The sequence below is a fragment of the Cupressus sempervirens genome, chromosome 3 (assembly GCF_028749045.1).
Source record: "Cupressus sempervirens isolate cs-2001-9-10 chromosome 3, ASM2874904v1, whole genome shotgun sequence".
In the NCBI taxonomy this organism is placed as follows: Eukaryota; Viridiplantae; Streptophyta; class Pinopsida; order Cupressales; family Cupressaceae; genus Cupressus; species Cupressus sempervirens.
The window spans coordinates 1,062,580,782-1,062,606,280 of NC_143120.1; the positions used below are offsets into that span (position 1 = coordinate 1,062,580,782).

The window sequence follows — 25,499 nt, forward strand, 5'->3', positions numbered from 1 at the left end:
ACTCATCTTTGATTTTGAAAACATCCTTTTCAAACACTTTACCATAAAGGTTTTCGAGGGAATCCCAAGCTTCCTTGGATGTAGAACACTTCTTGATTTGATACATGATCTTATCATCAACTCCCAAACATATATCACCTAGGGCTTTCCTATCCATTGCTACCCAAGCTGGAAATATCACTTTCTGATACTTTATGACCTGCTGGTTTAGGAAGAGTACCATCTACATATTGTGAAACTCCATTATGCATTAAGTGATACCACATTTTTATGGACCATGTAGCATAGTTATGAGGAGTTAATTTAGGAAACTTAAAGTTGCCCATAACGTAGAAAATGAAAGAAATGCGCAGAAAAGAAAGAACACAAACCAAGAACACCCCCTCTTTTCACTAAATCAAGAAACCCCCCCAAAATAGATGCTTTGGGCACTTTATTAGTAGTGTGAGTACAATGGGCCACTTGCCAATTTTGGCTTTCGTGGACTTCTGATTTTGCTTGTTACAACTTATATATAGATTACAAATTCGGAACTTTACAATGTGCTACAATTTTGAAGCGTTACAAAGCAAAGAAAGGCCCTATTGCTGAAAGTGACACTTTTGTCCACACAACCTCACAATCTGAGTGTGGATCTGAAAAGTAGACGAAAAATAACGCACTTTAAAAAAAAGGAACCTGTTTTCGACTCCAAATGTGCCCGGATGGAGCATTTGAAGTTGCAAAATGCAAAGATTATGCAGGTATAGTCGCCAAAAAACGCAATTTTGACAAATCCATGCACCAAAACCAGAAAAAAGCTACACCATTAAAAAGTTTAGGAAATTCTAGCCAATTTCAAAAAAAATTGCACCTGATTTGGAGTCCAGATGTTCGAGTTATGGCCTCCAAAGTCGGATTGCAAAATCAAAAATCAATCTGGAGAGTGGTTGCATCAGCAAAAGATAGGGTTAAATTTGACGGTCATATGACCATTGCAACAGTTCTAGTTTGCCTTGGAATGACAATCAGACGACCATCAAATTTAGGCTAGTGAAAAGATGATGTTAGCGACCTTCCACCTTGTGATGATGTCAGCATTGTACGGTCTAGTACGACAACTGTACAGACTTGCTGACTAGGTGATGATTGGGCTGCGTAGTTAGCATACGAATTTGCTGACGTGGGGTTGACAGGGACTGACGACTGTGTGTCCGATGTGGCAGTTGTTCCCCACGTGTCAAGATCGGAGTGGGCCTGAGTATTTGCCGCGTGGCCCAATGATGCATTGTTGCGTGGCGGGTTGGGTACATGTGCAGGTTGATGTCGAAATTTTAATGGCTGCTGGAGTCAATTACATTGTTCGCTGGAATCAAACTGTTGTTTGCCGGTTTTTCTTTGCCGCGGTGCTACAATCTACTAATCGTCGGAGTGTGGTTTGCCTTGCTGGAAAATGGTTTAATACAGTGAGAGATCAATATGCAGGGCTGATTTTTGTCTTACCGTCGCCGGATTTTGGGGTATTTATCCCACATTGGTGGGAGAAGCTCTCTCTGCGCAATTCAAAAATAACTCTCGTGGGATTAAACACAAAAGGCCTCCTGTCGTTGTAATAAAAGAGGCTGCCGGTTAAGGGACTCGGCCATCGGAAAATTATAATGAAGCCACTGATGGTTATGTGCGGCCGGATTATGAGGCCAAAAATATGAATTGTATGACCTGTCGAGTAAAATGCTCGATTTAAATGCAGAGTAATATAATGAGCCCGCTGATAAATAATAAGCCCGAATTGCAAATTGGGGCCTTCGGGTTTCGATTTGCAAATTTTTTTTGCCTCATGATCAACTTTCACCCAACATAGGCAAATTTATAGTCGATCTTCACCGAATTGACACTCCGGACGCAATGGCGAGGTCAGATCTGGCTCTAGACACTTCCAATTTCTGCGGATCCTTCGAATTCGGGTCGAGGTGCTGAAGCATGAACTGTCTCGAACGACTATGTGTAGAGAATCTCCTCGAGCTCTGATACCATGTAAGAATTTGACTTAGGCCAGAATTCACCCAAGACTAAGGAACTCAAACACAAGCACAACAATAGACCAAGGATAGAGAGTATGATCAGAATGACGATATTCATTCAATATGCCAACTTAGTCACAATAGTAGACCAAGGATAGAGAGTATGATCAGAATGACGATATTCATTCAATATGCCAACTTAGCCACAATAGTAGACCAAGGATAGAGAGTATGATCAGAATGACGATATTCATTCAATATGCCAACTTAGCCACAATAGTAGACCAAGGATAGAGAGTATGATCAGAATGACGATATTCATTCAATATGCCAACTTAGCCATATGCAAGTACACTAGGAGTGCTTGTATATAAAGGCCTCAGGAGAGCTTCTAGAATGCATAGAAGTCAGCAACATGATAACTCATACAACCAGGCACATGTCCACTAGCTATTGGTTATCCTCCATTAAGCACGAAATTAAGTGCGATGATGTGAGGATAAGCCCACAATGGTGTAACACGCAAATCAATGGTGTAGAGAACATGTGCTAAATGAGGAGTGCGAATAATTGTGTTGTCAACATGACAACAAAGTGAATGATGCAAACTCCTGTGTTGTAGACACCATGTGCATAATTAGAGTTTCGTAACTCATGAGAGTACACAAACTCCTAAGTGTCTCACCTAAATAAATAATAAAATAATGCATTAAGTAAACTTAAGTGTAATAAGTAAATACTTATTTACACCAACAACATTGAAGAACACTAAGATTGGGAACACTAATCTAGGACTTGTCAAGTGAGAGATATGATGATTGGTGGAGATCCTTCAAGGATGACAAAGAGAATGGTCATCAATGAGATTGTTCAAGTGTTGACCTTTCCTGCTTCAATATAATGTTGTGAACTAGTACTTGATGTGCCATGTACACCCCACAAATGAAACAATCCACTCTGGAAAGGAAAAAATGTGTTGACTCTCCTAATTGAAAGAACAATTAGAGAAACTTTACACACAATAGAAGTTGGGAGTCTACATAACAAAGGAACAAACCTTAAAGAACTATAATGCACAAGTGGATGCTTGTGCCATGAAGATGAATGAAGAGTGGCTAGTTGAACCACAGAGACATCATTCCAAGATATTGAAATTGTCCATGTTAACCAAATCATATCTTAAGGATGATTATAGTGACCTCATCATCTTGCTAAGTAAGGTCATGGGAGAGCCACAAGGAGCCACTTTTGAACATTAGATGTTTTGTTTCATGGACAAGATATCTACAGGGGAGGGAATGTTCTAATATGCCAAGATAACTAGTGACAACCTTGCTCTCCAATTGAGAATGATAAAGAACACGAAGATGCTTCATATGACTTCCTATGTGGTCTACATGTTGGCCATGGTAGTCAATTTTCTAGGATTGACTAGTAAGGTGTGATGTGGAATTATAGCAAGAGAATTCCTTGTACATGAATGCTATTCATAATTGCTCCTTCATAACAACAAGCACTTCAAGATATTCAACAATGCATTTGCTATGAGAGTTGTAAGAGCAGTACAAGAGGCTCCACATATAAGATTATTTGAGGAGGCTAAGAAGTTAATCAAGAAGCATGGGTCATGGTACATCCACTATCCCCAATTCACATATATTTGAGTATTAGGAGTACTTGTTGCCCTAGGAAGCTCTCAAGGTATCCTACCAACAAGATGGTGATTATGGAAGTTGCAAGGCAACTTGTTACCTATGACAAGATTCAAAGCATAAACAAAAGCTAGGGAATAGGTTTCCATTCAATACAAAGACAACAAATAGGGAGTTTGATTTTTATGCCTTAGGATATTATAAAGCAAGGCAAATTTTGATCTAGAAAGGAAAAATCAAGAGGGTATATGGAAACATGTACCCACATTTTGAAGATCATTGGGCAGATGCAATCGATGATTTGGAGGTTAGAAAGATGATTTGCTTTCCTTTAAATTTTGTCCTCCCACTGTTCAACTTGCATCAAATGTAACCACTTATTCATTTTACTATGGAGGTGCGGTTTGATGTATGTTTCAATCTAACTTGCTAAACTCTTGAAGTCTAATCTTATGTTTTGCTTGCATTTTTTCAATCTGATTTTCAAATTTCAATATGGATGTGTATCACAGATCCATCTAATAAGCTTGAGGAACCTGCAAAGGCAGGATTTTGATGTCATTCAAAGAGGGCCGAAATATGAGGTAGGCGAGGGTTTGAATCCTCAAGGGCAAGCGGATCATCCTCATGCAACTTGTTGCCTTAGTAGATTTTGCACTTTCCCCCAAACCTTGAATTTAATCATGCAAGCGATGCTTATCAATTGGTTGTACTTGGTTGAATTGGTGTTTTAACATCTTCAACTAGTTATCCTCATTATGCATTTTTTGAAGCTCAAACTTAGGGATTTGACTAATTTTGATTGCTCATCTTTTTCCTTGACTTCATGGAATGTTTGCTAAGCTCCAAAGACATGGAAATTGTTACTAGCTAAGACCGCTAATACCACTAGCTTCTACAACTAATGCAAAAGAGGGGTCCCTATTTTCAATGTGGCAATGGTGTGAAAACCTCACAAGAGTAACCCATTATTCTTATTCTTGCTTTGTCTCAAAATAGATATTTTATACTCTTGACACATAATAATGAAATGTTTATTGTAATTACATACATACATCATGTCATCATGTGTTGTTTAGTATAATTACACGACATGTGGAAACTCATGCTTAAAACTCATCCATGGATCTTATTTTTGATAATGTTCAAACATAAAGTTTTAAAAGTAATTGAATCTTGATTATGGTAAATTTTTTAGTCTATAAAATCCTTTATAATATCAACTTCTTTCCCTAGCACACAATATATCTTCATATCGAATATCTTTCTTTCATTTCTTTTATTTTCCAATCTAAGTTTCTGAAATTGTTATTTAAACTCCAAGTAAAGACTCACAAGAGTCATTCTTATTTTAGCAATCAAAATGCTGAGTACATGTGGAGTTTAACATCCTAAAAACATTATTACTGCAACAAATGTTCGGTTAAGAGGTTATAAGGGTTGAAAGTAACCTTTATTACTTCTGAGGTGGGGACATGACTGAAGTTCTTATATTTATTCCGCCTTTCTCTCTATTCCCCATTGCACCTCCTCCCTTTCTCGTTGCCCCAAGCGAAAGAGATCTTGCCCAATAAACTCATGGTTTGATTAGGACTGCAAGTCCTTCACCGCTTGTTTCACTCGGTTCTCTCCATTCCTCTCTCTTCCACCCAACTGAGATTCACCTACTGCCGCTTTCTTTGTCACAAGAAGCAAAGGTTTTTTATAGTGTAGATCCATTTGAGCCTCTCTCCTTCATTCTTCGAAACTCTTTTGGCGCTCCATGTTCCCTCACCACCCCCCTCCACCCTCGACTCTAGATCACAACTGCCTTGCTTTTCACACCTCTACTCTCTATGATATTCTTGACCAACCCCCTCTTCATCTTACTCACCCTCTCCGTTCTCACCCCTTCTCTTACTCCAACATCAGTGAGGCAGTTAGAATTGTGAACAGAAGAAGTACACCCGATGAAAAAGGGTTCTAAGTGGAGCTTTTCAAGCTTGGTATTTCAGTCTTGGGCTCCTTCCTCACAGTGCTCTTCAATAGGGTGCTTTGTACTAGCTTCTTGGACTCATGGTCACAACTTATTATTTGTTCGATTCAAAAGTCCAGGCTTGTCTCAAACCTCGACAATTACAAAACCATCATGGTTGGGCACACTTTTGTCAAACTCTATGCCATTGTGCTGAACACTATCTTATGCAAGCAACTTGATCTACGACACTGTTGGGCTAAGGGTCAGATCAACTTTTGTACAGATTTTCAGATCATGGACCATATTTTGACTCTACGAACAATCACCGAGGAGGCTCAATACCACTCTGTGAAAGTTTACTATTGCTTTGTAGACTTTCACAAAGCCTTTGATTTTGTTCCTTGGCCCTAGAGACATAGGACCGTTGTGATTTTTTACGTTCTCTTGACGACCATTATGAGATGATATGAGTGTTGTGGGCAGATTTAGTACTCCTTGGGGATTTTCGGATCTTATTTAGAGCACTATCAATGTGAAGCAAGGTTGCCCTCTCTTTGCTATTGTTTTTGGTATCTATATTGACGAGCTTGAGTCCTTCCTTTGGGATTTCTTGCTCCTTGGCGATGGCTGCTATTTACACCAAGTTTTCATCTCCATTCTTTTATCTATTGGCGATGTGTTTCTCCTAGCTTCTTCCCTTGACTACAATAGCTTTTGGATAGGTTAGCTTCCTTTTGTGACTCATGACAGTTATTTGTAAACCTAGGCAAGACCCGTGTTATGGTCTTCAATTTTTTGAAGACCTCACATCTCCATTTTCACTTCTAGGGCGTTGAGATCGAGATCACATCTTCATACACTTACCTAGGGGTCAAGTTCTCTGGACCTCGTTTTAGCTTGAGACCGGATATGCAGCCCCATGTTAGTAAGGGGCTCAACTCCCATGCTATGCTCGAGAGGCGGTGTTTCAGTGAGCACTTCCAAGATACCACGAACAAGATGCCACTTTTGGACACTTTGGTCAGGCTGATGATCCTCTATGGCTCTATTGTGTGGGTTCCCTCTCTCTTGGAGTTTGACTGGGCTTTAGTTGAGAGAGTGCAAACCCTTTTTCTTCGGTGCATTATCAAATGTCATCGGTCCAAACCCCACAAAATTGTTTTGGCGGAGTGTGGGGCTCATCGTTTTAGATCGGGGAATTTTTATGATTTGTTTTGGTTTCTTCCTTGACTTCGAAGCTTCACTGACTCAGTTGAGGGTTGCCGTAGATATTCCTACTTGGCTGTTCTTTCGAAGGGATCCTTGGATCTGATCCTGATGGTAGGTTTCGCTGTTGGTTTGCTCAGGTCCCTGCCCTTCTTGGTTCAATTGGTATTGTGATGGATCGCCTTCCCCTCCTTTCAGTTCTCTTTGGATGCCCCCACTCACCTACTTCTGTCTCAGCAGGAGTTGAATGAGCATGTTAGACTTGACACTATAGATAGTATATTCTCATGACTTGGAGTAACCCTTTGGGGGGGGGGCGTTGTTCGAGGATGGCCTTCTATGCTGAGCACTTCCTTGATATCCAGGACAAGGTTAATATGTGCCCTTGGTACCTCACTTGTCGCTAGACTCATGCCCTTCGCATTGCCTTGGGATCTTTTAGAGTGGGTCCTCACCGGCTACGTATAGAAACTAACCACTAGATCGATAAAGAGGACATGATCTGATGCCTTTGCGCCCTTGGAGAGGTGGAGACCAAGACTCATTTTGTTTTTCGTTGCCCTATCTACTATGAGGTCAGGGGGAGGTTCTATTGCTTGTTTAGGGGGTACATGTCCCTTTCTTCATTCTTTAGGTACATTGACCAATGGTGTCTTGCACTTTATCTCCAAGAGACCTTGCGGCTTCCTAATCATAATCTTTAGCTTCAGTTTCCATCAAGACAGACACTCTTGAGTAGCTTATCACCTCCTTCACACCCGTGGCTCTTGCTTAGGAGATGAAGTGGCCTCTCTACCCTATTTTGACTCACGCTAGATCTGTGAGTCCTTGTAGAGGACACATTCAATAGCGACACCCTTCTTCTAGTAGGTTCCACAGGTGGCGGTCCAAGGCACCTTCTCGTGCTAGATCGTACCCTTCTGTTCTGGACTACTTCTCGTCTATGAGGAGTATCTAGTTCTTTCCTTTTTCCGTTCTTTTGCTTTCTTGCTCTTTTTGCGGACACCGTTTGGTGCTCCGTTTACTAGCGTTTTGCCCTTTTGTATTGTTCCCAACCCCTTAGACCCTCATTTGTCTCTAGTTGGACATTAATAAATTTATCATATCTTATCTTAACACCATCTAGCAAGAATATTTAAATTTCCACTCATTTGTAATCAACATTTGAATCCCATATTGCCGATAGTGGCATGTTCTAATGGTTCTGTTGTTCTTCTTGCCATCAAGGTTCAAATCCCATTGGGGACGAGTTCCTCCATTTGTGGCCTCACTGGTTCATAGCTCCGGGTTAAAGTGTCTAGCCCCTTATTAAAAAAAACACAAACATCTAAATCCCATACCTCCTTGTAAGTCCGTAATTAGTGTTGAAATTGGATGTACAGTAGATCTCGAAGTTGAAATTATTCTTTTAAACTTTGCATTTCACAGAAACTATATCAAATTTATTTCAATATTGGACTCTATACCACAGAATTAAATGTCATTTCAAGGATGTAATAGGCAAGAAGTGTACTCACCTCTAGGAATGATGTGGAAGTTATTTGGAAGGAAGAGTAGAAATCTTCCACTAGGTATGACAATGCTGCTTCGTCAACTTTGTCTCACATTGCCTCTGCCACCAGCACAGACATTGCCATGAAACTCAGTGTGTCCAGCCCAAGCATCTCTCGTATCAATCTCTCTTTCCCAATCTGTTTTATTTCCATATCTTGCCCAATCTCCTGGTTTTGTCCTCCCAAATTTATTCATTGTTCTCTCTTCCTTGCATTTTGATTCTCGTTATATTTGCCAATCAAATGTGTCCTTTCAACAAATCCACTTGCACGTCCCAGGATCATTGCATTCCATAAGACCACATTTCCTTCAGGCATTCTGTAAAACAGGTCATGTGTATTGTCTATGCTTGCACTTTTTGCATACATGTTTACCAGAACAGTTGTAACTACAACATTTGGCAAAATCCCTCTCTTCTTTATGCTTTGATTGACACACATTGCTTGTCTGCTTGAAATGGCATAAGTATAGGTTGTGGATTCTATAGTTACGCCTATAAGACTCTGTCTAACTGTTACACAGATCTCTTATTTGTGCCTGCAAACAATGCCACCCTGTCTCCTGCATTCTTCTTCTACCATTGGCCTCTATTGTTCATTTTCCACTCACTCATTCTCCCTCCCACACATCTTTCGCTCCTTTTCTTTGAGTCTTTGACATATCATTTTCTGCATTCCTCTGTTTTCAATTAGACTTGCCTGATAAAAGAAAGTGTTCATGAGGATTCTAAAAATAAACCTTCAGTGCTCATTTTCTCCACAACCTGTAGAACAGGGTTGTCCAAGGACAGGGAGGCCATACTAATTTAATGGCAAAATCCTTCTTTTTTTCGTGCTCTTAAACTTTTCTCCTTGTTTGATATTTAATTTGCATTTATTTTGTTTATTTTTTTCACATTCATATATCACTGAAGCGGCTGAAGTGGGGACGTGACAATGATAAATTTTCTAAAATATCCAATCTTTTAATTTTGTTACATCTTATGTTATATTTTTTTGATAAATTGCTTTTTTAAGTTCTGCAATCAGTGAATTCTATCTTGAATCTTTTTCTTCCAAAAAACATATTATTAATTTTCCCTTGGCAAACTTAAACAGGGACATGAATCTTGTGATTTAGTGCATTTCATAGGTACACACATGCATGAGCACTTGGACAGATACACATACACACGTTCTATGCCTTTCAGTATATGTATCAGGGTGTCTAGAGAATTAGGTGTATTTTTTAGTTGATAGGATATGATAAATTCGCAGACATTAAAATCTAGAGCTATTTTATAATTTTTCATCTTTTCCCATTACCATTTGCTAGTGCTTTTGATGTTATTCTCTTCTTCACAGTTATGTTATAGAATTACTCCATATCCTATTTTACCAAGTAAAATTCTTACCTTATAAATGCATTTTGAATGACATTGTTAAGCATATTACTACCATATCCTACTCTTTCTTATATTATCTGGGTGTCTAGAGAATTAGGTGTATTTTTTAGTTGATAGGATATGATAAATTCACAGACCTTAAAATCTAGAGCTATTTTATAATTTTTCATTTTTTCCCATTACCAGTTGCTAGTGCTTTTGATGTTATTCTCTTCTTCACAGTTATGTTAGAGAATTACTCCATATCCTATTTTTCCGAGTACCATTGTTACCTTATAAATGCATTTTGAATGACATTGTTAAGCATATTACTACCATATCCTACTCTTTCTTATGAAGACATTTTCCAAATATCATTATCTGACTTGTATCCAATGTCCATGTTAGCTTATTGGTATTTGTTTTTAATAATGTGGAAGATTCTCGAGGCGCCGAAGGAGCCACCTCGACCTAAATCACATTGGGATCATGTCTTAGAGGAGATGGCTTGGCTTGCTAAGGTTAGCCATTAACTGCTTTAATTTTTTAATTATTTTTGTACATACGAATGAAATGTCATTGCTGAATAAAAGTGAACTTGCCTTTGTGGAGTGCAAGATTTGGATACGGCATTGGCCAGTGTTTTTACCTACTGTTTATGCATCGTGTAGGATTTTTGGCTGTTTTATATTCATTGTAGACTATTGGTGGAGTTGCTTACATTGTTGAAATGTTGTCTTCACCATATTGGTTTCCATATTCCAGGACTTTGAAGCAGAAAGAAAATGGAAATTGAGTCAAGCAAAGAGGGTGGCTATAAGAGTTAGTAAGAGTGGGTTAGATCAAGCTTCTAGGGGAGAAAAGCGTCTAAAGGTATGTCGGTACTATGACCCATTTTTTTCTACTATAGCTCATTATCATCAGAATAGAGAATCTTAATGAAGTTAGCTTTTTCTATGACCGTAATTTCTCATCATTCAGTTGAGGGACAAAATTTGATATCATGACTTTTTAAAGGAATTTCTATGGGCTTAAGAATCTCAGATATTGTTCGTAAGATTTGCCTTCACAAATGCTAATTAGTTAGGTTGCTTTGGTTGTAGGAGGAGGAGCAGCGTAGTCGGAGATTGGCTAGTAACATTGCAAAAGATGTCAGGAAGTTTTGGATGAAGATTGAAAAACTGGTACTTACAATATAACGTCCTTTATTTATTAGCTATTCAAAACCCCCATCTATTTCAAGTTGCATTCACAATTTGCCAATTTCTTTTTAATCAAAAAGATGCTTTTGTGAATTTTCTATTTACTCTTCAATCTTTTGCAGGTTCTTTACAAGCATCAGCTAGAGCTTGAAGAAAGAAAAAAACATGCTCTTGACAAGCAACTAGACTTTCTTCTGGGTCAAACCGAAAGGTAGTGTAGATGTTTGATGTTCAGTGATTTCTGCATGGGTTGTGTCTCAGCTGTAAAATTGCCCAATTTAAGTATATCAGCCTTGTGTTTGGCAAACTTGTCCCAGGAGATAACTCATAGAGTTAGTAACAGGTTTGATTTGATGCTTATATATCAGGTACTCTACAATGCTTGCTGAGAATCTTGTAGACTTACCTCCATCTCACGAAGGAGAACCTCAACTACTGTTGGAATCAAGATCTGTAAAACTTGGAAACAAAGCATCTGATCATCACAATGAAGATGCGAGTGATCATTTTTCTAATGAGAATCTGACTGCTTCGCATCTTTCCTCTTCTCCATCTCAGATACATTATTCAGACGAAGATGCACATTTGAAAGGTCATACAGGAAGCCCCTCTAACAATGAGGATCTAGAAGAGGAGTTCTTTCTGAGCAGTGCAGATCATGTGGTAAGGAGCTTTTGACGAAACTTCTTATTCATAATATTTTGTATTGTGTGTGGTTGGTTTTTACCATGTGACTGCAGACTTGTACCCATGCTTTGTCAGGTGTAAAAAAATGCAATTGCATTGTTCTATGTTTAAACAAATCTACTATTTTCTATATGGAGCAAAAACATGTGTTCCCGTGGTTGAGAGGTGTTCTTCGGCAGGCCAGTCTGTTCAATCTATTTTTAAATTGAGAAACAAAACTGTAACTAAACAAAATGAAAGCTGGACTTTGAACTATACCAAAAGAACACATTCTGTTACTTAGTGTAGTCAACTGACAGCTAAATATTAGTGCCACAATGCTGTCCTTATTGACGTAATTGATGTTTATTTGAGTATTAACAACTCTTCTGCATGAATTTTTATTTTTATACCATGTATATTGTGTTATTATGTTAACATAAGCAGTTCTGCTCAAAGGAATGATTGTATATAATAGAGAAAGCTTATTCTGTATGAGGAGATTACTTAAAAGATACTTAAAATCTTTAAGACGACATTACATACGTGGGTACATTCTTATTTTTTCTATGATGAAGTTGATGATAAAATTATATTTCTCTGTTATCAAATTTGCAGAAAACAGGCTGTTTCCGTGTATGAAATATCTTGAAATCTGATAAAATAACATTGTGTAAGTGGATGTAAGCAAGATTTGCTTTTTTCTTGCCAGAGTTGTTTCGAATTTGCATCGAGCAAACCCAGGCAATCTCATCTCTGTGTTGGTGATTCCAGTTCATTCCTGAAATTATTTGACACAGGTGTGGATTATGACTTTTAAATCTTAATGACCACTGAAAACCCCCAAAAAATGTTTACTACATTTTGCAAGTTTTACGTGCCACAGGAACAAGGAAATATGCAAGTGCAAAAGAGATAGGGATGAACAAGAATGATTGCTGACCTCTGCTGCCTGCTCAAACATCTGAATACAAAACACACCCTTCACTGTTCACCTGTCATAGCAAGCTCAAAATAGCCTCCACAAACAACTATTTTTCATTTTACCTTCTGTAGGTGCTTGATTTGAGTATAGTTGACAACAAACCAAACCCCTCTAAAAAAACTGGGATTGCTTAGCGTTTATTTGATATTAGCATCTAAATTTTAAACCTAGAAAAATGGTTTTTTAAGTTAAAATAATAAAATAATTGTACAGTACAATAATAAATTTAGTATATTTATAATTTATACATCATTTTTAAACCATATTTTACAATGATCATCATGAGATTGAACCCTAGATTTCTTGGTTGCCTGACAATTCTTTAACCTAGATTTAAACCTTGCAAAATGCTTGTATTTATCCCCAACTATAAATGAATTGATTCATTGAAACTAAAAATGACTTTTGTTTTTTCTTATCAAATTGTAATAATAAAATTAGTGCTTCTGTTGGAGACACCCTCTGCTCTAGTATCCCCACCCCCTTTTGCGGAAAAAGACGGTACATTTCTGAGACATCACATTTAGAGCAGGGGATTTCACAAGATGGTTAGCCGTCCTCGAGATGGCTAGGGGACATCTAGACATACCCTCACTGTCTCAGAAAGATTGAGTCATCCCCTACAGCCCATCAACATATGACCTGAGTTAAAAACACATTTTTAAAGGGAAAAAGGGACGAGTGATAAGTCTGCAAGGATCTCCCACCCCTTCAAACAACATCTAAACCTAATTCATCTTTCAAAACAACCAAATAGAAAAAAACTCATTCTAATATTCATAAGCTTGTGTCGAGAAGAGCAGCAAGAGAACACCAATAGAAAGATGAGAGAACAATAGTGGAAAGGAAGTTCTATGGCATAAAATCAACTACATTAAAGGTAAGCTCTAAAGCTAACATTTATTTATTCAGTTCATTTTGCATTTATTTTTTGATTTTTTTAACATTTAGGAAGGACATTTTGGTAAATATTTTAATTTTTTTTAGTTTAAACCCATTTGAATTTTATTTTGAACTCCTTAAAACTTATGTAAATGATCGAATTAAGCCCAATAAATCTGTTAGAATTTGCATCATGAATTGACATGGATGAGAATTTTTTAAAGGTTACTTGAGTATGGATATGCTACATCTGTATAAAAGATTATAGAGGCAGGCTATAGTGGGTTTTGTTGATAAGTGATATAGAATTTTATTAATATATAAAGGTAAAGATTACAACCAAATTATGGGCTAAAAGCCAGATGAAATCCTTTGTGCCCTTATGTTGCAGCAAAAAATCAACCCCGAACCAGACATTTATCAACACCGAGAACTTAGACTTTTTATCATCATTAACATACTAGTCCTACTACTGAAAACGGGCATATGACACAAAACAACCTACTTCAGAAAATCAGACATTGTGCTTCCATTTGCGCATCATCTGCACCTTGGACTTGTTGACCATTATCCCACCTTATGTTTCAATTATCCCTTTCTTGCAGCCTAGAATCGGCTCAGATGACACCACTATTGTTTCACCTTCCCACTTCCTCATTCCTACCTTGCTTAGAGTGTTCTTGCGCTTCCTCAAGTTTGTGACTATCCTTCTCCCACCATGCGATGTACTGCAACAGCTCCACCCAAGTGCCACAAGCTTCTCCTTCACGTTGGACGACAGACACAAAAGAGCCAAAAAACATAAAGGACTGGAGATCAATAGAAGCTCCTTCGACTGGCCTCCACATGCCCTCGTTCGAACGAAAACATTTACCCATTTGTGCCATTTCTAGCCACCTCGACAGTCCTCCACACCAAACCGTTTGCACACAAATATCTATCATTTTCCTGGCCCCAAACTTGCTTTCATAGAGGAGAAAGGCCCACACAGAAAAGAGAAGAGATGTCTACATTTGTCATGGTCAAAAATCCTTTTTGATAAAGCCTGCTCAAAAGAACTTGCAGATACGGTAGAACTCATCTTCGTCCACCTTGAAGACCTCAACCAACCACCTCTATGAAATCTCACCACGGAAGCCAGGGGTCTGCTTCGTTTTTGGAATATCCATATAGAAGCTAGCCTCCATTTTGGCTCAATATCCTCCTCTATTCACACATTCACTATCTTCAGTAACAACAAGACCGTTATGAGCCTTTTTAATTCCACTTCCCAATCTAGAAAGTTTGGTTAAAAAGTCTCCTACGTCACTTGGCATGGCGCTATCTGAATCATATTCACACTGTCCTCTCCTTCGATGCCACCACACGTGCCATGCTGCTAAGTACATCAATATTCAAGCCGCTCCTAGGACATAACTTGAGCTTTTCTTTAGATTATTAACCAAGGATTTAATTGATTGAAGTTCAACTATCTAAAATCTTCCACCACTTCGATACGATCTTGTAAATTAATGCCAGCATTGGCCATTCTGTCTGCAATGGAGTTCCCTTCTCTCAGAGTATGAGTTCTTTGAAATTTTCAAAATCCTCCAACTGACATTTCATCCTTCTAATGTAATTATCTAAAAACGAAGACACCATTTTACCTTTAACTTCACCATTGATCACTATCTGAGAGTCCCTCGAAAAGGATCTTTCTTCCATCACACTTCTTAGCCAATCTAAGTGCAAAAGTAGCTGCCAAATATTCTGCGAGATTACTAGTGCCATCTGGCAACGACTTAACAACTAACATTTGAATGTTATCCTGCACATCTCTAATTGCACACCCTGCACCACACCTCCCCCAGCTTCCTTTAGAAGCCCCATCAAAATTCACCTTTATTCACCCTCTCTCTAAACTTCCTCCAACTTATTCCTCTCAAAATTTTCAGAAGAAGGTTTAACACTTAAAGGCCCATGAAGGAGGGACAAGCTATAGTAGTTTGTGGCGATCTTTTGTGGATAGGTGGCCAAAGGGTGAAAGTGAAAAGTAACTCTGGTTGAGAAGGATGAGGTAACCTAGTGTATCATTGCCTATAGGATCCAAGGGTTCTACTTCAATTGAGAGAAGAAGAGATTTTAGTGCTATAGATATGTTTGACTTACAATAATGGGATATGGTTGATTGTTGTAATGCTAACTTTTTATGTTGATATCATACAATTTTGTATGATACTCTCACCATATTTTAAGAACATAAGCTATGCTCCACCCTCTTTAATAGTATTCCATGGTGAGTTTTTTCATGAAAGATATGATATAAACTTGGATAAGGGATGGATCCTCCACCATAATTGATGTGTGGAATGACATCATTAAAATCCATCACTCATCAATATTATTTTTATAAGCTCAGCTGGCTCTAATTTTTTCTGGAGCTTTTAATTGCACAAGGAAGATAAGAGTGGACACTTCCAATTTCAAATTTATAAAGTTACCCTTGAAGAGATTGAAAGTTTGCAACCAAATATGAAAATATCAAATATGAAGAGCACAGTTAATTATGAAATTTCTCGAACAACCAAAAATCAAACTATTGCTCATAACATTTATTCAGCTCATATATGACAATTAGTAATCAGTAATAGATTTAAGCATAAATGACATAAAATTAGCTATAACAATAGGCTTTTGGTGTTAAACTGGCAAGTTCTCAGAATAAATTTGTAAGAATACATTACCAATTAGAATTAGTGCTCCAAATTCAACTAAAGGTTTTATGAATTGATGCCAAAGACTGATTTTAGATTTCACAGGCTGGTTTCAAAGTCAATTTGCTAAGATTGAGTTGATGCCAAAGCAATGCACTATGCTCAACTAGCTCCAATTCGGTCTAGCACCTTTGTGCACAAACTCTTTTTCTTTGGTGGCATCAAGTGATACACAACAAAGGAAAGAATCAATGGCCGTTTAATTACTTGAAATCATATGTGGCTTGCAATGAGTTTCACACGATGGAAAAACAATGAAATGCATAAGAGCTACATGTGTGGTTTGACATCTTACATATATTTGTTCTCTATGGTTCCAATCCTAGAAAACTTGTTGCGCATAGCACATTAACAACAAAATCCAATGATAATTTGCACTCCAACCACGATCCTAAATACCTACATCATCCACCGTTGGTCTTGTTGATGTGCATTTTATGACCCATCCATGGTAGAGCAAAATGTCGAGATATCTTATGCTCTCTTGATCAAAGTCCCTTGTATGCTAAGATTGCAAAAAGATCATATAGTTGCCTCCAAGGTTCCTTTCCTGTTAGGTCTTGATTATGGGTAAGCTCAATTGTTGTGATTTGTTCATGAGAGGCTTTATGTGTATTGAAGTTGATTTCAAATCATACTAGATGAAAGCTATGGAAAGATTTTGCAAATAGGCTTCTTTTGGATGTTCATAAAATATGTGGAAAGCAAAGGGCAAAGGGTTTAGGATTTCTAATCTAAAACTAAGGTTGATGACCACAACAAATATTGCTTTGATGGAGAATTTCTAAAATAACCAATCTCTGCTTCATCAATTTATACTATGGTTATGCGAGAATTGGTGCAATATCTAGAGGTTTATGTAGATGATTTTCATATTAGGAGTACCATCAAAACAAAGAATACACGCTGAATGATAGAAGTTAAGGACACAAAAAAGTGGGGTTCAGGCTAATTTTGCACCATGACTTACAATCAGTAAATTGTCAAAAGTATGAACCATGGAATTCATCGAAACATCATCATATTTTCCATTGAAATCAAAACTCTTTATCTAACTATCTAATCTAAATGAGGGAATAAGAGAACAAGCAAGTGCTAAAACGCTTCAAATATTCACCAAAACCCAATGAAAACTCTATTGGTTAATTGTGTCATTTTATAAAATGACGACAAACTTAGAATTGCACTTGTTACAAATTGGAGATCTTTATATAGGTCGGTTATAAAGACTGGTTTCAATCAAGACAATAATTGATCGCGTAGGTCATGCCACCCCAACCCTAATTAGGGTTATGGTGAGAATAGAATTCTACATTAATGAAAGGTGGTCCGCATAGAATAATCAGGAAGAGGCACCATCTTAGTGGGTACCAAATGCCCACTACATATGCCTATTCAGAAAGAGAATGGGGATGCAATGAATGCTCATTAAGCATGCTATTTATGCATTAAATGCATTGTCTCCTTCAATAGATTATTTTTTATTCCCTTTTTTGAATGTAGTGAAGTTTGATTACATAGTAGAGATGATTGGGTGCCATTAATTCTACATAAGCTTTGGTCTATTCTTATTGTGTCATTTAATAACCAAATTCAACTTTGATTACTTTCTTTTGGAATCATCTTCCTTGACCATTTTTTTTCCCTTCTATTCATTTGCTTGGGAATTTATCTTATTGAAACGGATAAGGCTCCCTCCTTGATGATTTGGTCATTCTAGAGTTTCGCCACTTTGAGATGCTTGATTATGGTCTTGGATGGGAATTCAAGATTGTAAGAATTTGGTATAGCTCTGATACCAAGTAAGAATTTGCCTTAGGGCAAGATTCACCCAAGATCGTAGAACTCGAACACAAGCGCAACTGTAGACCAAAAAGGAGTATGATCAATATATCAGAGTATGTCCTCATACATTGCTCTGTATTGTATGTGATGAATGTGCACACTAGGAGTGCCTCTATATAAAGGCCTCTCAAGAAGCAGCTATCATGTCTCTAGAAAGAACCAGAAGATAAGATAAGCATGACAACTAAGCACAAGCCTTATCTATCATTCAAGGTGTATCTCAAGTGGAGATGGTGTAGACACCATGCGCTTAATTAGTGTGCTAACTCCTGTGTTGCAGACACCATGTTCATAAAAGAGGGGCAAACTCCTGTGTTGTCAACATGACAAATCACGAGAGTGCACATGCTCCTAGGTAACTAATAAATATTAAAATAATGCATTAACCTAAGTAAACTTAAGTAAGTGTAAATAGTAAATACTTATTTACACCAACACCCTCCCTTAAGTGCAACTTAGGGGAATGCACTTAAGCTTACGAGAAGCTAGGATGAAATGCAGAATGGGTCCTAGCTACTAGGCCATGTTAGGTACCCATGTACATAATGATATGCAATCTCTCATAAAGTGGAGAAAGAGGGAAAACCTCATGGGAAAAGCCCTCCCCCAAAAAGAGAGATGAAAGGGGATGCATGGATGGATGGAGTAATCAAGATCCCCCCCATTACAACATATATTGAGTATATACAAGAGAAAAATAAGAGAAGGACAAAACCTCCTAAGAGGAAAAAGTCCCCCCCTAAAAAGGAGGAGGAGACGAGGTAGTCCCCCCACCCCCCCCAAAGTAGTGTGCCGATCAGTGAGAAATGCTCCAATATAGAAGCTGATCCATGACCGCTGAATGATGTTCCTCCCCTTTGGAAGAAACAATGGCAAGGGTACCTGTGAGATGCTTCCCCTGTATGGAGAAAGAATCTCTAAGATGAACGGTGTTTCTAAAACCTGCTCAAGTGTCCTTGTGTTGATATTGATGGTGGCTCCTTCCAAAACTGCTGAGAAGAAGTGCAGATCTAGCAAGGATTGATGTAGAACCTATTTCAAAGAACAATTTGTCTCCTCAAATGATAAAGAGACCTCCTGCAAATGCTTTTCATAAGGATCCACAATCACGCCAACTTGTAAAGATTGATCATGTAGAGAATGGGCGACAATTGTAGAAGGATCGTCTTCATCAAAGAGAAACAATATATCATCAAAGAAGTCTCCCAAGTTTGCTATGTGTGACTCCACGAACAAACTTGAAATGTTAGTCAAGAAATCATCACTTGAGGTTGGAATTGGAAGACAAAGTATACCCTGCTGTGCTGAAGTACACGAATTTGTCACTGCGGCAACCGGTGAAGAATCTGCCTTAAAAAGAAGAGGAATATCATTAATAGTGTCTCCCACATCTTCAATGTGAGACTCCATAAACAGGTCTGCAATGGCGGGAAGGAAGTCGTCACATGAAGGTAAAGTAGGAAGACATAAAGTGTACTGTTGCACTGAATCCGAAGCATCTATGGCTGAAATAGGATCAATAGGAGCAACATGAGCATCTGGAGGTGTAATCTCATCTGGAGAGGATGCAACTGCAACTGGAGGTAAAAGATCTTTTGGGAACGAAGGAATGTGTGGGTCTCCATACAACTCCCAAAGATAGATCCAAAGATCATATGGATACCATAACTTGGCAATGACCTTAGAAAAATTAGAAGAAGAGAGATTGTAATAAATGATATCCAAAAGTCTGTTAATAGGTGGTTGTTCTTCAGTGTCAGAGATCAATTCGTAAGAACATAAATAAGGAAATACTTCCTTATGCTCTCTTCTTAGATGATCAAGGAGTGTATCACTCCATTTGTGATAGTTTGTTTTTGTCAACTTGGGTCTAACTCCATGTCGACATGTGAAACAAAACTCCATGAGATCAATAAATGTATGCACCCCTCAAAATGCAAGAGAGAATCAAAGAACCCCCCCCCCGCCCCCAGTTTATGATTTAGGCACTTGGTAGCCACTTGCCAATTTAGGGCCTATTTTTGAAAATAGTATTTCTGTCCACAAAACCTATAATATGATTATAGATCTGGAAAGTAGTAAAAAAAATGCACTTAAAAAAAAAAACGGAACTTGATTTGGAGTCCAGATGAGCCTATACTAAGCATTTTAAGTGGTAAAAATCGGGATTTGCGAGCTGTAGAAAAATTTAGGAACAAAGATCTCAAACCACCTGCACCAATGTGTAGATTACGAAATTCTACCCGAAAACAAAAAAAATTGCTCACAAAAAAAAGTCCGTATGAGGGAGATATCGTTGTTTGAAAATCGCTGCTGCAGTTATTTTTTCTGAATTGCTGCCGTTGCGCCTCCAAAAATCAAATGGCTCTAGATTTTGCCTCAGATGTCCGATTTGGATGAAACAAAATCTGATTTGGGGGGTCTTTTGACCTTTTGAATGTGATGCAAATATCTGATTTGCACCAACAAGCTTCAATCTTCATGTGCAAAAAATCTCTCCAACTAGCCTGATGGCCAAAAAATTTTCGGAAAATAATATAGATCCTAAAAAATTTGTAGAGATGCAGATGAAAAAATGCAAATCTGAAAATTAAATGTACAAATCTGAAATGATTATACCAATTCTGCAAATCGAGCCATTGGGTTGGCGGTTTGCAAAACAAATGTTGCCTCAATTTTGACTATGGCCCAACATACGCAAATTTATAGTCAATTAACTGAATCGACATTCTGGACGTAATGGCGAGGTCTGCATTGTCTTTAGACGCTCTTAGTGACTGCGATACTCCGGATTTGGGGTAAGGTGCTGAAGTAAGAAGATGGTCTCAAATTGCTATGTGAAGAGAAATTCTCCAAGAACTCTGATACCATGTAAGAATTTGGTATAGCTTTGATACCATGTAAGAATTTACCTTAGGGCAAGATTCACCCAAGATCGTAGAACTCGAACACAAGCACAAATGTAGACCAAAAAGGAGTATGATCAATATATCAGAGTATGTCCTCATACATTGCTCTGTATTGTATATGATGAGTGTACACACTAGGAGTGCTTGTATATAAAGGCCTCTCAGGAAGCACTTAGAATGTCTTTAGAAAGAACTAGGAGATAAGATAAGCATGACAACTAAGCACAAGTCTTATCCATCATTCAAGGTGTATCTCAAGTGGAGATGTTGTAGACACTGTGTGCTTAATTAGTGTGCTAACTTCTGTTGTTATAGACACCATGTGCATAAAAGAGGTGCGAACTCCTGTGTTGTCAACATGACAACTCACAAGAGTGCACATACTCTTAGGTGACTAATAAATATTAAAATAATGCATTAACCTAAGTAAACTTAAGTAAGTGTAAATAGTAAATACTTATTTACACCAACAAAGATGTTACATGCTTCTATATATTTGCACTTGAAGTTGACATTCAAACCTTGTACGCTTTGGATTGCATCGCCTAGAATGTTAGACATCTTCACCATGAAACTGGAACTCTCATACTTGAATGCCCTCAAACATCTTGAATTGAAATCCCTCATCCATCAAAATGAAATAATGAACATAAGAATCATGCAAGGAAATAATATAAAAGGTATGTCCACATCTCATTCTAGACTTGGAATCAAAGCTCGTGGGATTTAAAAGCTTCCTCTTCTGTCCAACATTCCTCTTCAAAATTTGCACGCCTCTCTTCTCATGGTTTATGTAACAACCCCTTTTCCCAAGCCTTAGCTAACCACTAGCATATCATCAAAATACAGTTACTACTTCACATTCATGAGAAGGTAGTTACAACAATTATCTTACTTGTTCATATGAAAGAGATTAACGGTTACAATCAGTATAATTGAAATATCATAACTAACAATTGAAGGAAAAATCTAATAAAACAAAATTTATTTGGATTTTAAGTATGCAATACCCTAAATTCCAAAACTAGAATCCGCCTTGGGTAATATTTGCAAAACCATGGGTTAGTCCACATATATTGCTTAGGGCACAAAAGTTATACCATTGTATTGTAATAACCAATAACATTTAGGGCAACAAAACCACTGTAACATCCTTGTTTTCCTATTGCTTATTATGACAATTAAAAATAAATAAAAGATATGTTTATATTCATATTCGCATGAATAAAGGACTATAACAACCATCAAGTAAGCCTATCTCCTACAGGCAATTACATTTCATGATCAATTGATTTCCTACTACATTTAAAAGGAAACTGATTTTTAAAGGCAGTTACATTTCATGACCAATTTCAAAATAACGGATTTCCTACTACATTTAAAAGGAAACTGATTTCTAAGTATTGAAGGGAATAATTGATTAACCATCTAACATTTCATCAACTTGAGATTACAAATATCATTAAATTAAAATACCCATTACTAGAAGATATCTGAATGTGGATCGTATCTTTGTCTTGTGCAAGCCTTAGCATTTGGTGGAGAGGAGGAGTATTATAAGGGGCTTAACCTCCCAACTGCGAACCCTTAAATATCCCTAGAGAATCTCAACCGAGAAAGACCCTCCCTGCTCGGAACTAGGCTCAGGACCACCACTGTCTAGCTATTGAGCAACTTGGTGTTAGAATATCAACCCACCGCTCAACTAGGTAACAAGACTTATACTGAATTACCATGAGATGACTTAGTTGATCTAGTTTGATTACATTCAATACTTGTTTAATAATTACTGATTTCATTCTCTTTATCATGCAAGGTTAGTATGTTATATAATGGTTACCATTCACTCCCTTCATCACAACCTTACAGGTCATCCTTGATGAATCAATGGGCGATGATCCGAGCATTGTGTTATCACAACCATTTACATTCTTCCCAATCTGGGCTCAACAAAAGATCCATGTTACTTGTAAATTAATTATTGGTTCTTCTTGAGAGTGTTATTCCTTATCTCACGGACATATGGATAATGCCCTTGTATAAGCTTGCACTAGATAGAGTTCTTTTTGAAGCAAGTTTTGCTAGGAATTAGTATCCTGGTATGATCTCAATATTCTACTAAAAAAGAATTAGTGTTCGAATCATGGAATCAAGATTCTAATATAGATTCAATATTCTGACATAAAATTAATATTATGATATGGATTAGTATTCTAATATGAAATCAATATTCTATTGCTAATTCAATTATCTTGGATGCCTAAGCTAATGCACAGTCTTCATGAAGAAAACAAAAGATACATCTTTCTTTAGAGATTTCTTCTCTTTCTATTTAAGAATGACAATTACTTTCATCAAATGGAAAAGAATACATGACCTGAATATAATCATCGCCTCCAGGCTGTGCAATTGGATTCCTTGCACTTGCAAACGATAAACTCCTAGCAGTAGACACTCACGGCCCTTGCGGACAATGAATTCCCTTCTAGTTAACAGTGTTTCTTGTTCATATAATTAGGGGAATGGTAGCTGTGGTTAAACAACTGTGGTATGATATCAAACTGTGATGTTGCTAAATAGATTGAAGCTGGGAATAGATAGAGAACTTATATAGTTGTGGAAAGCTTGTATCACAGAGTAAAATATGATTGAAATGCTAGCCATCAATAGAGCTATCGTGGTTGTAGATTGAATGCAAAAGGCACAGTTATCGTGTCTAGAAAAGTTAGTGGATTATGAGCCTCCAAAACTTGGTAATCACTATGGCCTTTCCCCTCTTTTGTCCAAGGTAATAGACTCCTCGCATCCAAAAACTGCCTCAAGCTTCGATAAAGAATATGAAAGGTGGCGGTGAAGGAGTTATAAAAGAAAACAAAGAGCCATTGAACATGTGGCATATATTTAAATATGATAAAGGTCACCAAAATGACAAAGTCCAAAGAAATAATTAGCAAGGCGGTGCCCAAGGCAAAATAAATAAGACTTTGGCCAACCAAGGATGAAAGAAACCATAATATTGTCTTAATATATAACAGCATGGTATCTAAAATACCTATATATGGATGTATATACTTGTATATGCATAGACCTGAAGCATATATTTCTTACGTATATGTCAACTATCAGGTATGCGTATATGTCCTTATATATATAAAATTGGTTTACATATATACACATATACATGTATAGATATTTAGGTATCATGGTGTTGATATGTTAGGACATGTTTTAAACACCAGGAGGCTCCAACCAAATAACACAATTATAAAGGTACCGACTTTTTCAAAGTTCAATTTATGCTTAGTGATTTCATTTATAATTAAGTGGTATATATATATATAATTTAACTGGTTAGCTCATGGTCATCCAACACACATTCTTGCTTGTCTAATCATTTTCTCTTAGCCATAGTGGCTCAAAACCCATACCTATTTGCATAGTGGTGGTGGTGCCTTTTGTGCCAAATTCCTTTCTTGCAATGCTTCCCCCCCTTCAATGTGCCCTTGCAAAAAGGAAAATTTCCATGAGAATATCATATTTCTCAATATAATCACAATTTACTAAAACTAGTTATTATTCACATCCATCACAATGGCTAACCACCATTTCACTTCTCATGAATTCATGATAAATAACCAACTTTTTGAGTTCTCAAGATAACATTATATTAACATCATAATGATTAACTAACATATCATCTTCATATGAAATTATAACGATTAACCATCTTACCGTTTCACATGACCATGACTAATTTTACCTCTCAACTGACTTCACATGAAATCTCAACGACTATATGAACATTTTTATTTTGAGCCAAATTGGGGTGTAATAGTTTAAGTTAACTGTCACACTTTCTTTTTTATTTTCTAATAATTTATTATTTAAATGGTAAACATAAAGTTTAATATTTGATTAATTTTGATTTCATTCCAGCATTTATTTTATTTTTCAATTCCCATTTTTGGGCATGACTTCAAATATGAATCCGCCATCGTTATTTAGATTTCTTGATTCATCATACATTAACATTCGCTTTTCAAACATGGGTTTAACTCCTTGAATTCAAACCCATTCCCATTATTAAAATTGGGGACTTTATTTATTTCTCAATGTTTTCTTGAATTTTGTATTCATTGCGAAAAAGTCTACAAAGTTTTGTAACATGAATTTAAAATTACTTCGCCTCACTCCTCATCCATGGGTGTAAAATGAATTACATATAAGAATTAATCAAATCGTCCTCCACCATATTATGTTGGTATCTTAATGTTGGAAGATTGGGAAGATTGTTGGAAGATTGATTGGAAGCATGAATGCTGATGATATTCCTATGGGGGAGTACTACTATGATGATATGTTACATTCATGATTGAGTTTGTCATTGATGTCAACATAGCATGTTTGATGTCTACTTAGCAAGTTTCTTTGGTATTTGACATAAGAACAACGGGAAGATCAAGTTGGTATGGACGACTAGTTGAGCATTCTAACCACCTGAGGTTATGGGAGATACTTCTGAGTA

General features: G+C 37.2%; 1 protein-coding gene across 2 annotated transcripts in view; it reads left to right on the top strand.

The window, feature by feature from the left end:
* The window catches only part of PIE1 (SNF2 domain-containing protein / helicase domain-containing protein), a 58,926-nt gene that overhangs the window by 5,697 nt on the left and 27,730 nt on the right, over window positions 1-25,499 (top strand). For both annotated transcript variants that reach the window (XM_089823046.1, XM_089823047.1), the window contains 5 exons: window positions 10,173-10,253; window positions 10,498-10,605; window positions 10,836-10,916; window positions 11,057-11,145; window positions 11,303-11,597. In XM_089823046.1, the coding sequence (XP_089679172.1) occupies window positions 10,173-10,253; window positions 10,498-10,605; window positions 10,836-10,916; window positions 11,057-11,145; window positions 11,303-11,597 (654 nt within the window). The remainder of the gene's footprint in view (window positions 1-10,172; window positions 10,254-10,497; window positions 10,606-10,835; window positions 10,917-11,056; window positions 11,146-11,302; window positions 11,598-25,499) is intronic.